Source organism: Misgurnus anguillicaudatus, chromosome 7 (assembly GCF_027580225.2).
Source record: "Misgurnus anguillicaudatus chromosome 7, ASM2758022v2, whole genome shotgun sequence".
In the NCBI taxonomy this organism is placed as follows: Eukaryota; Metazoa; Chordata; class Actinopteri; order Cypriniformes; family Cobitidae; genus Misgurnus; species Misgurnus anguillicaudatus.
The window spans coordinates 40,951,621-40,965,911 of record NC_073343.2 but is presented as its reverse complement, the minus strand read 5'-3'; the positions used below and the strand labels follow the sequence as shown (position 1 = coordinate 40,965,911).

The 14,291-nt window shown below is 40.4% G+C and overlaps 1 protein-coding gene and 3 non-coding genes across 5 annotated transcripts in view; all 4 read left to right on the top strand.

Annotated features, from left to right (window-relative positions):
* arid4a (AT-rich interactive domain 4A) overlaps positions 1-14,291 on the top strand; it is a 32,714-nt gene that overhangs the window by 9,073 nt on the left and 9,350 nt on the right. For both annotated transcript variants that reach the window (XM_073869990.1, XM_073869992.1), the window contains exons 12-21: positions 2,333-2,405; positions 3,156-3,250; positions 3,550-3,647; positions 6,346-6,586; positions 7,145-7,407; positions 7,845-8,024; positions 10,672-10,756; positions 10,845-11,028; positions 11,124-11,189; positions 12,544-13,716. In XM_073869990.1, the coding sequence (XP_073726091.1) occupies positions 2,333-2,405; positions 3,156-3,250; positions 3,550-3,647; positions 6,346-6,586; positions 7,145-7,407; positions 7,845-8,024; positions 10,672-10,756; positions 10,845-11,028; positions 11,124-11,189; positions 12,544-13,716 (2,458 nt within the window). The remainder of the gene's footprint in view (positions 1-2,332; positions 2,406-3,155; positions 3,251-3,549; positions 3,648-6,345; positions 6,587-7,144; positions 7,408-7,844; positions 8,025-10,671; positions 10,757-10,844; positions 11,029-11,123; positions 11,190-12,543; positions 13,717-14,291) is intronic.
* Positions 6,704-6,790, top strand: LOC129418379 (small nucleolar RNA SNORD53/SNORD92). The gene has a single exon (XR_008636142.1). It is a non-coding gene; the product is annotated as a small nucleolar RNA SNORD53/SNORD92 (small nucleolar RNA).
* On the top strand, positions 7,512-7,593 carry LOC129418374 (small nucleolar RNA SNORD53/SNORD92). The gene has a single exon (XR_008636137.1). It is a non-coding gene; the product is annotated as a small nucleolar RNA SNORD53/SNORD92 (small nucleolar RNA).
* On the top strand, positions 8,452-8,533 carry LOC129418376 (small nucleolar RNA SNORD53/SNORD92). Its single transcript, XR_008636139.2, has one exon. It is a non-coding gene; the product is annotated as a small nucleolar RNA SNORD53/SNORD92 (small nucleolar RNA).

Genomic DNA, 14,291 nt, shown 5'->3' with positions numbered 1-14,291 from the left:
TGGCATGGCAATCAAAGGGGCGGGGCGTACGCTTCATGATGAAAATATTTTTATTTAAAACACTTAACACTTAATAAAACTTAATTTTGAAGAAACTATGACAGAAAATGAACACATACTAGATTATTAATGTATTAAATGTTTTATCAACTGGCTTATTACCATCCAGACAGTAACGGATCATTTCTTTTTCTCATTTCGGCCATGCGGCGGACGTGCCCGCTCGCGGTGTCAAGAGCGTCCACGCTATTCTCCGAGATGCACTTGACGGACTTTTGTGCAGCAAATGTTTTTTGGGACGACCTAGTTAAGGCAGTGTTTCTCAAACTTTTTCTGCCATTACCCATTTTGGAGGTGGGGAAGGGTTTCAAGCCCCACCTGTCCCAATCGCCCCAACAAAATCGTAATCAGCTAGGCTTTAAATTACCGCGTGACATTTTCTACAGTCTGATTTATTTAAGTTTTAAGCTAGGTTTATGTTTAAATGTGCCGTTTTGAGTGTATGGTCAATAAATAATTGAATTAATAGATTTTCTCCCATTTGTCACGCCCCACTTGTAATGTTCCTATTCCCCACCAGTGGGGCCCGCCCCACACTTTGAGAAACACTGAGTTAAGGTGGTAGGGTTTGCCAGCTTAGGTGGGCCGCCCGAACTGAAAAGTGCTGTGGGAAACCCTGGCTGGTTTGTGGCTTGGAGCTAACTACCACAATCTCAACAACGGCCCCCTATGTTGTTTGTGTTGAATTTTTTCCAGCATGATGTGTTTCTGTTGCTCAGGTTGTGGGTTTGAATCCCAGGAAACACATACTGATAAAATGTGTAAGTTAAATGTCTTGTAAGTTGCTTTGGATAAGAGCCCAGGGTTCCCACAGGTCCTTGAAATCCTTGAAAGTTTGTGAATCTGGGGGAAAAAAAATCAAGGCCCTGGGAAGTTTTTGGCAATATACGTACATAGATACAGGTCATTGAAAGTGCTTTAATCTATTTTATGCAAGAAGTTTTCTGGGGAAAAAAATCCATATTATTCCTTGTGTTCTAGACTTTTTAAGCACACGTGCTAAACTGTTCGCTTTACATGCTTAATCTTCTGTATGCGAATGTTGATTCATTCCAAAATGTTTTTTGCATAGTTGTGTTTGACAAATGAAAACGTCTTCAGTTACGTATGTAACTGTATGTAACCTGAGAAGGGAACAAGACGCTGCGTCTCCCTTGCCATACTTCCCGCGTCCCTGTAATGCCGTTTTTGGAAATATTTCAGATAGCGATATACTTCCTGGCTCCCAGGTCACCCTGTCTTTGTCGTTAAGGCTCACCATTGGTTGAATTTGATATACATATTCAGACGCACTTGGAGGCATCCCCAAAGTGTCACCGCAGTGATGCAGCGCGACAATGTATCTTAAACGGTAACACGATGTAACCTAGGGCTGGGTATCAATTCAGATGTTCCAGATCGATTCGATTTCGATTCACGAGCCATCTAACCGATTCGATTCTCGATTCAATTCCTGTTCTCGTGTCTGCTTTTTATTCTCGATTCAACTCAATGAATATAGATTTAATACTATATTAATAAAAAAAGAACAGTGAACAGCAGTTTACAAGTGGGTAATTAATAAAAAAAATTAAAAGCCACATTAACGTTGTCGTCTTGCTTGCGAAATCTAAAATGCTTCCATACCTCTGACTTTTTATGTGAAGGTGGCATCAACGTCGATGAAGCACCTGAAACCGCCATTTTAAGTACTAAATGAATGAATGACAGGCTCACCTCTCGCTCCTTGGTAACATTGCGCAAGGCAAAAAAGAGGGTGAAATCTAGTGAAGAAGACTAATAATTAGATTAACGTTAATCTTACGTTCAATGTTTGCGGAAGTAAATATGAAAGAAAAAAAAAATCGATTCTGCTCTTTTTAATCGACCACGAAAAAAAAAAACGATTAATCGAAAAATCAATTTTTTTGCCCAGCCCTAATGTAACCTTGCTTTCACTTGAAATGTGTCACCCCCATTTGAGGGGATTGGACCTGGAAAGTCCTTGAAAGGTCCTTGAATTTGAAGTTTACTAAGGTGTGGGAACCCTGAGAGCCTCTGCCAAATGCATTAGAAGAAAATGTTGTGGCACAAAATGTTGAGTTTGTACACATACAAAAGAATCTGATTTCATGGCCTGAATATGAACTTTTTTTTTGCATCTGACACGTGATAAGCAGCTGGGTCGGCAGCGATACTCATGAAAGAATTTGCTTCCTGAAGAAATATTATGTGATATTCCATTTATCTTGGCTAATGGATCTGTCTCATGTTTTCTCCTTTTTTTAACCAGCCTGATGATGAGCCTGATCCAGAAGAGAGGGACCATTTTCTACAGCAGCTCTACAAATTCATGGAGGACAGAGGTAATGTCTGCATAATCGGCAGTAGAGTTGGTCTACTTCAAAAAGAAAGATTAACAGTAGGATTGAAGTCGGGATTTTGCCATAAGATATCGATTATCTTAGCATTGATAAAATGTTCTGCGATGCCTACAACAACAACAAAAAAAGGTGATAGAATTTAATGGGTTTATTAGTTCATTTATCGATATTTGTTATGGTTGTGTCGATAGACAATAGTATAGTGAATCGACGATCGTCACACATATTGCCAATAAGAGGGCTGTTATGACGATAGTTGGCGAGGATGATGATGATGATTATTATTATTATCATCATAGGTTTGCATTAACATGCGCATTGCTTGCTTTTCCTCACATGAGAGGGTTTGTGGGCATTGTTGCATGGCAATCTGTCAATATTTTCAGTAAATGAAAATGCATACTTTGTAACAAATGTTGGAGAGTGTCAAATAAAAGTACCTCGTATCGAAATTTTCTGTGCGGCATTGTATCGTTAGACATTTCATCTATGTATTGTAACACCTATAGTAAACGGATTTCATGGAGGTCCATGCTTTCTTATTTGTAAGATATGCTGTTTAAAGCCTGCTATATGTAAATTTGAGGTCTAACGATGTAGATTACTCTTCTAGTTCTGCTTGTCTTTGTGGCCCAACAGGCTCAAACACTTTTTTAGAAGAGGATCACATGACTAGTTCTGCAAGGCAAATTTGTAGTTTAACGCTCCTCTGCCTCTTTATTTTCTTTCCAGGGACACCAATTAACAAACCTCCCGTGCTTGGCTACAAGGATCTTAACCTCTTCAAGCTCTTCCGGCTGGTGCATCATCATGGCGGCTGTGACAATGTAAGCGTCTCCCACCATCTGTTTATTGTTTTCAGCAATGATACTTTGCCAAAAGTGAACTGAAAGTTGGCCTTTAAATTAGTTTGTTGAGCTAGATTTAGTTTGAAATCTGCTTCTGCAATTATATTACACTTAGTTACATGACTTCAGGTAATATGGGGGATTAGCTTGGTAGTTTTCAGAGATGATAGTTGGGGAAGGGTTATGCTTATTTTAAGACGTGTGATGATCCTTGGGTACTCTCTATACAGTATGGTGGATCAATAAAGATTTTGTTAATATTTTTTATGCGTTCACAGATTGAGAGTGGATCTATTTGGAAACAGATCTACATGGATCTTGGCATCCCGGTGCTGAACTCTGCCGCCTCTTACAACGTGAAAACGGCCTACAGAAAGTAAGTGCATGCTTGCACAATTTCTGCTGTGTTTTGTCAACAGACGGTGTTTTATAGCCTAGCAAAGAAAATCTTTTTGAATGGTTTGCAAACAGAGACAGTGCTGCACATTTAAAAGGTGACTTCTGCTGCACTCGTTTAGTTGTTGAAGGAAAATTCTGAATTGTTTTTTTAACTCCGTGTTGATGGACAGCATCTGTTGCATGTATGTGTATGTAAACTAAAGGGCTTGTTTTAGTTGTGCGTAGGTCCTACGGCGAAGGTTACACGTCGGTTTTCATTTATACTTTTGCGTTGTCGTCCGCGTCGACGTGCAAACACGCGCAGACCGCTGGTAGGCAATATCCACGTGTGTTATCACAGTAGCAGCGGGACCATCAGTGAAGAAGCAGCTTGGCAAGTTAAGCCACAAACAAAGAAGAAACAGCAATTTGTTGTGTATGATTTGAGAAGACCAGCAATGATGGAAGTAAATAAACTGTGACTTTTGTTGCCGTTTGAATTAAATCACTCCTTAACTTGGCCCATCTTTGTTTTCACCATTGCAAACGGAAATACCTATGATGCGTTTTTTTACCTGATGGGATGGGTTCTGGTGGACCAATCACAGCGCTTGCAGTCCGCATAGCCTGACGCGCTGTTAAACATTTTGTGAGGTGCACGTCAGGCTACGCACAGGCTACGGATAACCTTATTCAATTTTATTTATATAGCGCTTTTCACAATAGTAAATTGTTTCAAAGCAGCTTTACATTAATAGAAGCAGTAAAAGCACAGAAAAACGACAGATAGCACAACATAATACACGATAGCATAAGCAGTCAAATTTGCTGCGGCTATGACTCGACATTATAAGCGAGCGTATTACTAATGTAACGTCTAGAAGAGGAAGCTAAGTTAAGCCCAAGAAGGCTGCCTCCCAGGGGTAAAAAAAACCCTAGGAGAAAAAAAACCCCGGGCTGTTTGGCAGAGGAAATAAAAAAAAGTCCTAGGAGGGAAAAACCCTTGGGAGATAGATATGTATATACACATATATAAACGGATAAGGAGATTAAGCGGGTTCTGCCGGTGATCGTTGGTCAGGCATCAGCTGGGCATCACGTTGAAGGACGACCAGTAGATCAGAGGTGTGCCGACTTTCACATCTACCGGAACTGGGTCTGTTTGTCTCATTGTCCTCGGATAGAGCTACTGCATAGAGCTTACGCACGACTATAAATCGGGCTTAATGGGTAATTTAGTCGCATGTAGGTTTTACGCTGTAGGCTGTACTTAGCTCCGTGTAGCCTGTCGCACACCTTGCCAAAATTTTACCAATGCGTCCATTCCAAGTGGGCGCAAGCGCTGTGATTGTTCCGCTAGAACCCCTCCTGTTTTTGGGGTCAAAGAGGAGTTAAAGGCAACACAAAAGTGATTCCCACTGCTACTGGTGATAAACTGGAGCTTAAACAGTTTGAGACCTTGCACTGAAAACCATCTCCCTCTTTTAGAAAGTCGATATTTAACTTAATATTTTTGGAGTAAACTGGGTACCAAATCTCAAAAGTTGAAATGGGGCGTTATCGTCTGTAATGAACAGTACACTACAGATTAGGGCTGTCACTTTTGAGAAAAATCAAATTCGAACGGATATCGAATATCATGAAATGTATCCGAACATATTCGAATATCTAGGTGTCCCCGCGCGCATCAAAAAAAAAAAAAAAAACGTAATGGAGATTTAATTTATTAACCGTGACAGTCATAAACAGGGCTGTCTGCATTACTTTTTTTACTTAATGTTTGAAGCAGCAGGTTATCAACTTATGAATAATAATGTCTCAGAACAGGTGACAACTTAAACAGCAGCAGGAGTAAGGCATATAGCCAAGCCAAAACGAAATCCGCGCCCGCAGATTTCGGCGTAAAACTCCGCAGATTTAATGCCCGTCATTGACAAGCGCACACATCCCGCGCTTGAGCCTGTTTGTGAGAAGAAATCTCATTGACAACAAGCACACATACACAGCCTATCCCGCGCATTTGTGAGCCGTCATTGACAAGTGCATTATCTCTGCGCGTGCTGTTTGCTTGACCGTTTTTAAAGATAGAGAGCACAAACCATTTGATATTTGAGATGAAATGAAACTTACAGCTGAGTTAAGTAGATCTCAATTGACTCTGTCGTCTATGTGATGCGCGACAGTAAGCACATGATCATTTCAAATCAGTTTACAAGACAAATGCTGTTGTTTAATATAAAGCTTACATTGCGTTGTAAAAATAATTATCTTCATACATGCTAATTTCATAATGCGAACATATCAACACAAGCTTTTTATTCTGCTATAATATTTAACACTATAATAATATGTCATGTTATATACAAACTATAATTCTATCTTGACATGCACATTAGGTTCATGTTGGTCCAATTTGATTCCCTCTCTTGCGCACAGCTGCCGTCGGTCTCACTCTCAGCCTCCTTCCCATTACGAGTTGTTTCTGTGAAAAATGCGCTAAACATGTCATTTTAAAAACCGGATGGTTTATTTAAAGTTCGAATACGGATATTTCACGTCATGTTCGAATGCATATTCGAATATCGAATAAAAAGTGACAGCCCTACTACAGATGCTATCCATAAAACTTTAATTTATTTTTAAACCACCATTAATGCTGGAATATTGCATGACTCATTCTTTGTCCTGTACATCAGGTACCTGTACGGATTCGAGGAGTACTGTCGCTCGGCACAGATCCAGTTTAGGACGGTGCACCACAACGAGCCTCGACCGGACCGCTTGCCAGAGGTGAAGAGCGACCAGCCTGTGAAAAACGAAAGTGAAGAGGAGGAGGAGGAGGAGGAAGTGGTGCAGCCGATGAAAGCAGAGTCTGAGGACGGAGATGAGTCTGACGCAGAGAGCGAAAAGGGACTTAAAGATATCTGCTCACCCAGGGTGAGTGACTGTGGGGCTGCGCTTTGGATGTGGGATTGTCATACTGGTCGACCTGCGAGCCACAGAGTAGTAATGCTTAGATTCAAAGCTTTATGTTCTTGAGGGAGTAGAAGGGAAATGCACATGATGATGCCCGAGAATGGTTTCGCTTTCATGACCTGATGTCATATGATGTCACACTTCTCTTGGCTGTCTGATTAGCATCTTTCTCTTAAGTTTGATTGTCCATGGCTGTCTTGTAGGTTTTCAGGAAGTTGAAGATAAAACCGGTTTTGCAAATATTTCAATTATTTCAGCATGTTGTGCAGACTTAGTTTTCAAACTGGTTTACAAAAAACACCCTTCTCTTTATTGATTGGGGAAAGCTAATATCATTAAATAAAACAGTATTGCTGTTTTTATTTTTATTTTATCTACCATAGGCTGATTTCCCTGCATATGGTATTGCTTACTTATAGTTGTCTGTGCATATTAAACTGGAGAAAGATAAAAAATATAGAGAAGTTAATCATTGTTTTCATATTGGAAACGGGTTAACATATCTATGCAACCCCTCAGGGCCGGCGGCGATGCACTCTGACCCCTGTGAAAGTAGAGGGCAGGGATCCTTTGAAAGTGAAGGAGGAGAAGAAAAAGGAGGAGACACCAAAAGGAGGGGAGGGCAGCGGAGAGGAACCAAAGGAGAAAGCCGATGGCGAGTATCCTGGGAAACGACGCAGCCGTCGCCTCGAGGAATCCGATAAAGAGTCTGATGATGAGGACTTGGAAGATGACGAAGATGATGATGATGATGATGTAGAGAGACCTGCACTCGTGGACAGGTAAATTAGATAGTTTAGTCCATCACTTTTATTATATTTCACTTCATAAAACTGTTGTGCTATTGTTAAAATAAATGTAAATGTGGCAAATATTCTAGCAGAGTCAAAAATGATGATATCAGAGAATGGTTTCGCTTACATGACTGATTTCATGTGATGTCACACTTCTCTTGGCTGTCTGATTCATCTCTGCATTTTGAAAGTTGCTCTGCAGTCCTCTAAGCCAACTTATACTGTTAGTTAAGATTTTTGGCACCAAAGATGTCGCTGTTAAGTGTACCATAACCCTAGAACTAATCACACCGTGACCCCTTTGGACTTTTGTGAAATAACTGATTAAGATTGGTCCCTTATAAAATGAATCTTGTGTGCATTTGGCTGAATCATGTTATTCGCTGTTTGGAAGAAGAATCTGAATATTTGCATTTGTTGAGCAGAGATGATCGAGAAGATGGTGATGGCTGTGAAGACTCTGAGCACTCTTTGGCTGGCACTAAAGTCAAAGTGAAATACGGCAAGGGAAAAACACAGAAGATCTACGAAGCCAACATCAAAAGCACTGAGACCGATAATGGGGAGATTTTATACCTGGTGCATTACTACGGCTGGAATGTGAGGTGAGACATTGATGTGCATTGATGAGGTGTGTGTTGTTCTCTGAAGCTTATGACGCTTGTCATTCAAAAAGTATATAGACGGTTTCAGCAGTAACAACATAAACAAGCGGCTGTCGTGGTCTGCACGTAACTTCCGGTAAACTCCGCTAAGAATAAATAACAACAAAGTTCTTTAAACATAGTTTATTTATATATAAGCAAAAAACAACACATAGATTACCTAGAAAACCAAAACATTTGTTACTTTCGAGGCATTAAAAAAAAACGAAACCGGAAGAAAGTTTGGATCCAGACTTGTATCTCGTCAGCGCACGTGCGTCCGATGAAACCGTCTATATTTTTTGTAGGTTTTACCTGTTGACCTTTTTTTTGTAAGCAAATATTGGATGTGTGTGAAAATGAAAGATTTCTGTCAAGGAAATGAGGTCAAAGATGATGATACCAGAGAATGGTTTCGCTAACTTCGCTGATAACATGTGATGTCACACTTCTCTTGGCTGTCTGATTAACCTCTGCTCCAACCTTTGACCTGTTACCTGTAGAGGTTGTGATATACAGTGGGGCAAAAAAGTATTTAGTCAGCTACCAATTGTTCAAGTTCTCACACCCAAAAAGACGAGAGAGGCCTGCAATTCCCGTCAAAGGCACACGTCAACCATGAGAGACAAAATGAGAAAAAAAAATCCAGAAAATCACATTGTCCGACTTCCCAAGAATCTATTTGCAAACCATGGTGAAAAATAAGTATTTGGTCAACAACAAAAGTTTATGTCAATACTTTGTTATATACCCTTTGTTGGCAATGACAGAGATCAAACGTTTTCTGTAAGTCTCCACAAGGTTTTTACACACTGTTACTGGTAGTTTGGCCCATTCCTCCATGCAGATCTCCTCTAGAGCAGTGATGTTTTGGGGCTGTCGCTGGGCAACACGGAATTTCAACTCCCTCCAAAGATTTTCTATGGGGTTGAGATCTGGAGACTGGCTAGGCCACTCCAGGACCTTGAAATTATTCTTACGAAACCACTCCTTCTTTGCCCGGGCGGTATGTTTGGGATCACTGCCATACTGAAAGATCCAGCCACGTTTCATCTTCAATGCCCTTGCTGACGAAAGGAGGTTTTGAGTCAAAATCTCACGATACATGGCCCCATTCAGTCTTTCCTTAACTCGGATCAGTTGTCCTGGTCCCTTTGCAGAAAAACAGCCCCAAATCATGATGTTTCCATCCCCATGCTTCACAGTAGGTATGGTGTTCTTTGGATGCAACTCAGCATCTTTCTCCTCCAAACACAAGAAGTTGAGTTTCTACCTAAAAGTTATGTTTTGGTTTCATCTGACCATATGACATTCTCCCACTCTTCTTCTGGATCATCCAAATGCTCTCTAGCAAACTTCAGACGGGTCCGAACATGTACTGGCTTAAGCAGGTGGACACATCTGGCACTGCAGGAATTGAGTCCCTGGCTGCATAGTGTGTTACTGATGGTAGCCTTTGTTACTTTGGTCCCAGCTCTCTGCAGGTTATTCACTAGGTTCCCCCATGTGGTTCTGGGATTTTTGCTCACCATTCTGGTGATAATTTTTACCCTACGGGATGAGATCTTGCGTGGAGCCCCAGATCGAGGGACATTATCAGTGTTCTTGTATGTCTTTCATTTTCTAATAATTGCTCTCACAGTTGATTTCTTCACACCAAGCTGCTTACCTATTGCAGATTCAATCTTCCCAGCCTGGTGCAGGTCTACAATTTTGTTTCTGGTGTCCTTTGACAGCTCTTTGGTCTTGGCCATAGTTGAGTTTGCATTCTGACTGTTTTAGGTTGTGGACAGGTGTCTTTTATACTTCTAACAAGTTCAAACAGGTGCCATTAATACAGGTAACAAGTGGAGGACAGAGGATCCTCTTAAAGAAGAAGTTACAGGTCTGTGAGAGAAAGAAATCTTGCTTTTTTGTTATTGACCAAATACTTATTTTCCACCATAAATCGCAAACAAATTCTCAAAAAATCAGACAATGTCATTTTCTGGATTTTTTTCCTCATTTTGTCTCTCATAGTTGAAGTGTACCTATGATGAAAATTACAGTCCTCTCTCATCTTTTTAAGTGGGAGAACTTGCACAATTGGTGGTTGACTAAATACTTTTTTGCCCCACTGTGTGTATATATATATATATATATATATATATATATATATATATATATATATATATATATATATATATATATATATATATATATATATATATATATATATATATATATATATATATATATATATATATATATATATATATATATATATATATATATATATATATATATATATATATATATATATATAAATATAAATATTTGCGTGATTTGAATTTTTTGACAGGATCACAAAACATACTCATTGTTGATTTTAAGTGGGAGAACTTGCACAATTGGTGGTTGACTAAATACTTTTTTGCCCCACTGTGTATATATATATATATATATAAATATTTGCGTGATTTGAATTTTTTGACAGGATCACAAAACATACTCATTGTTGATTTGAATGTGAAGATATCCATTTCTAAAGTGGGCCCTTGGAAAAAATCTAAAGTGACCATCTAAATCCATTATATATGATCGGGTTTATTGGCTTTGTTTTTATCAGATACGATGAGTGGGTTAAAGCCGATAGAATAATATGGCCTGTCGACAAGGGTGGAACAAAGAAAAAACAAAAGAAAAAAGTGAAGGTGAGTTACGATCTAAAACAAATCATTTCTTCTATTATCAACTATTGGGAACCTTTAAAATATTCTTAACATCACTTTTCCACCATAGAATAAAGAGGATGGAGAAAAGGATGATGATAAACAGGTCAAAGTACCAAGGCGTGGTCGTCCTCCGCTCAAATCCACCCCTCCAAACACATCTTGCAGTGGGTCAAAGACGTCAAGCAGTGAGGGTCGATCCAGCAGCAAGAACTCGCGGCCCACAGACGGCTCTGTCCTGCCAAATGGAGAGGGTATGAGTGTCATCCTTTTCATATTGTCAGATTTTTTAATGGCTTATTTGTAATGTTGGACTATTGAGATTAACAGTGAGACATTGTCTGGACAGGTACCCCTCGTCGACGCACAAGAACAACTTCTGGGATGTTTGATGATTCTGACAGAGGGTCTAATGGTATGTTCAAGTGGCTTACATTGACTTAAAGGGGCACTCCACTTTTTGAAATATACTTATTTGCCAGCTCCTCTAGAGTTAAACATTTTTATTTTTACCGTTTCAGCTGATCTCCGGGTCTGGCGGTACCACTTTTAGCATAGCTTAGCATAATCCATTGAATCTGATTAGACCATTAGCATTGCGTTAAAAATAACCAAAGAGTTATATATTTTTCCTATTTAAAACTTGACTCTTCTGTAGTTACATCGTGTACTAAGACCAAAAGAAAATTCTAAGTTGTGATTTTCTGAGCAGATATGGCTAGGACTATACTCTCATTCTGGCATAATAATCAATGACTTTGCTGCCGTAACATGGCAGCAGGAGGCACAGTGATATCACGCAGCAGCCGAAATAGTCCCCTTAGTATCTTTCAATAGCAGAGGACTATTTTTGGGGACTACGTAATATCATCGAAAATAGTCCCCTTAGTAACTTTCAATAGCAGGGAACTATTTTCGGGCACTACGTAATATCATTGTGCCTCCTGCAGCCATGTTACAGCAGCAAAGTCCTTGATTGTTACGCCAGAATAAAAGTATAGTTCCTAGCCATATCTGCCTAGAAAATCGAAACTTTCAATTTTCCGTCGGTCTTAGTACACGATGTAACTACAGAAGAGTCAAGTTTTAAACAGAAAAATATTAAAACTCTTTGGTCATTTTGAGCGCAATGCTAATGGACTAATCAGATTCAATGGGTTGTGCTAAGCTATGCTAAAAGTGGTAGCACCAGACCTGGAGATCGGATTCCAAAACGGTAAGAATCAAATGTTTAATTCTATGGGAGCTGGAAAATGAGCATATTTTCCAAAAAGTGGAGTGCCCCTTTAAAGGGATACTTCACCGATTTAGCATTCAGCTTTGTATCTGTAGAAACCCGGCAGTATTACTGAATGACCATGTTTCCCTCCATCATTTTCCCCTGAGAGGAGAGATATCTGCATTTTGGTTCTGCAAAAAAGTCCTCCGACGATGCAAAAATCGTCATATTACATCATCGGAGGACTTCCCTGCAGAACCAAAATGCAGATATCTCTCCTCTCAGGGGAAAATGAGGGAGGGAAACATGGTCATTCAGTAATACTGCCGGGTTTCTACAGATACAAAGCTGAATGCTAAATCGGTGAAGTATCCCTTTAAGATATATCAGTGCCATTGTTTTGTTATGTTTTTTGTAACGTTTGTAAGAACTACTTAAATGTCCTAACATAACTAAGACCTAGTCCTGGATTAATCTAAACCTGGTCCAGGAAACCAGGATTAAGGATTAGGATTAATAGGTGACCGTTGATTTTCATTGTCTTTCTTAGATTCAGGAAACTCTTCAGATGATAGCGAATGTGAGGACTCTCCCGAGAAGAAGCCAGAGTGGACGGAGAGAACCGATCCACCACCGACAGAAAATGAAGAGGTGGAAGATGAGCCTCAGGAGGATGAGAGCAGATTTTCAGAACCTACACAGGACGAGCCCGAATGTCCCAATAGTCCTGATGAGATGCCCAACTTCCAGGACACAGACAAACCTGAAGAAGACACAACCCTGATTCCGGAGTCTGATGATGGATCTCCAAAATCAAGAGTAAATAAGCCTCAACCGAGAGAACCGGAGTCAGAGACTCCTACACAAACACCCGCCACTGCTAATCATTCAGAGACAGAGGAACCCTGCACTCCTCCACGGCCTGCTAAGAAATTGCAAGAAACACAGCATAGCAGTCCTGCGGAGAGCCTACCTGACACGGCTGGCTCGGACACGGACTCTGCCACGGAGGATGTCTGGCCTTCAGAACGAATCGGCGCTGTGAAGCGCAAAACCGCTGAACAGCGTACACCGGAAAAGAAGATTCGCCTGGATAGAAAGGAAGAACCTAATATGCTGTCTCCATTGAAAACACCACCTTTGGAAAAGTCATCAGAAGTTGAGAGGAGACCTGAGCCAACCCAGAATCCCGAAGAACATCCTACTCCAACACTGTCATCACCTAGCAAAGATCTGGAGGTGAAGTCTGAGATGCCCGCATTAACCAGAGAGGTGCACATCAGGTTAGAACCTCTATGTTCTGAGCTGGACGATCCTACAATAGCCACGAACGAAGAAATGATGCCTCAGATTGGCCCCGAAGCACTGGTTTGTCATGAAGTTGACCTCGATGACCCAGAAGAGAAGGATAAACCATCTGGTGAAGAGTTACTGATGATGATGAAGGAAGAGAAAGTTAAGCTTCAGCCTCTGGAGCCTTCGGAACATCTTCCTCACGCCCTGGTTCCGGTGGGACCTCCTCGTCTGTTTTCACCGTCGTCTACCCCCAGCCCCGATGAGTCCCACAGCACTAAAAGCGAAAGCGACGCTACGATCGAGGTGGACAGCGTGGCAGAATCGCAAGAAGGTCTAGGAGAAAATGAGTCTACTCATAGTTTTGATGCTAGTGCTAGTTCCAGCAACTCCAGCATCTCACTACAGGACCGAGATGCAAAGGACAGAGGTCAGTCAAAGGTTTCTAAACATTTGCATAAAGGGCTGGGTTAAAAAAATTGATTCTCTGATTTTAATTGATCTTCAGTTTGATGAAACAATAGCAGGAATTACCCAAATTGATTCTTAATGTCCATGCTTTATGTCAGAGGCAGGGCTTGACAATAAGGACTAGGGGTGTAACAATACCAACCCTGTCTCACGAAATTTCGTTATATAGTCACGTATTTTTTTGATTCTTTTTTCGTGCTATTATCACGAAATTTCGTGTTTTTTCGTGATCGTGTAGCGAGTTCCTGTTTTCGTGTGGTTATCACGTGTTGGTTGCTCGACTGTTTTGTCCTATTTTCTTACCATTGTCACTTCGGTTTAGGGTTAGATCTACATAAAATGACATCCCTAACCAAACCCAACTCTAACCCTAACGTCAGGCGACATATAAAAAAATAAATCAGAAAAAATAATATAGATCAATATATAAAGTGACATTCTAATGCAAGCACCAAATCTAACCCTAAACCGAAGCAACAATGGTTTAAAAATAGGACAAAACAGTCGAGTAACCAATACGTGATAATCACACGA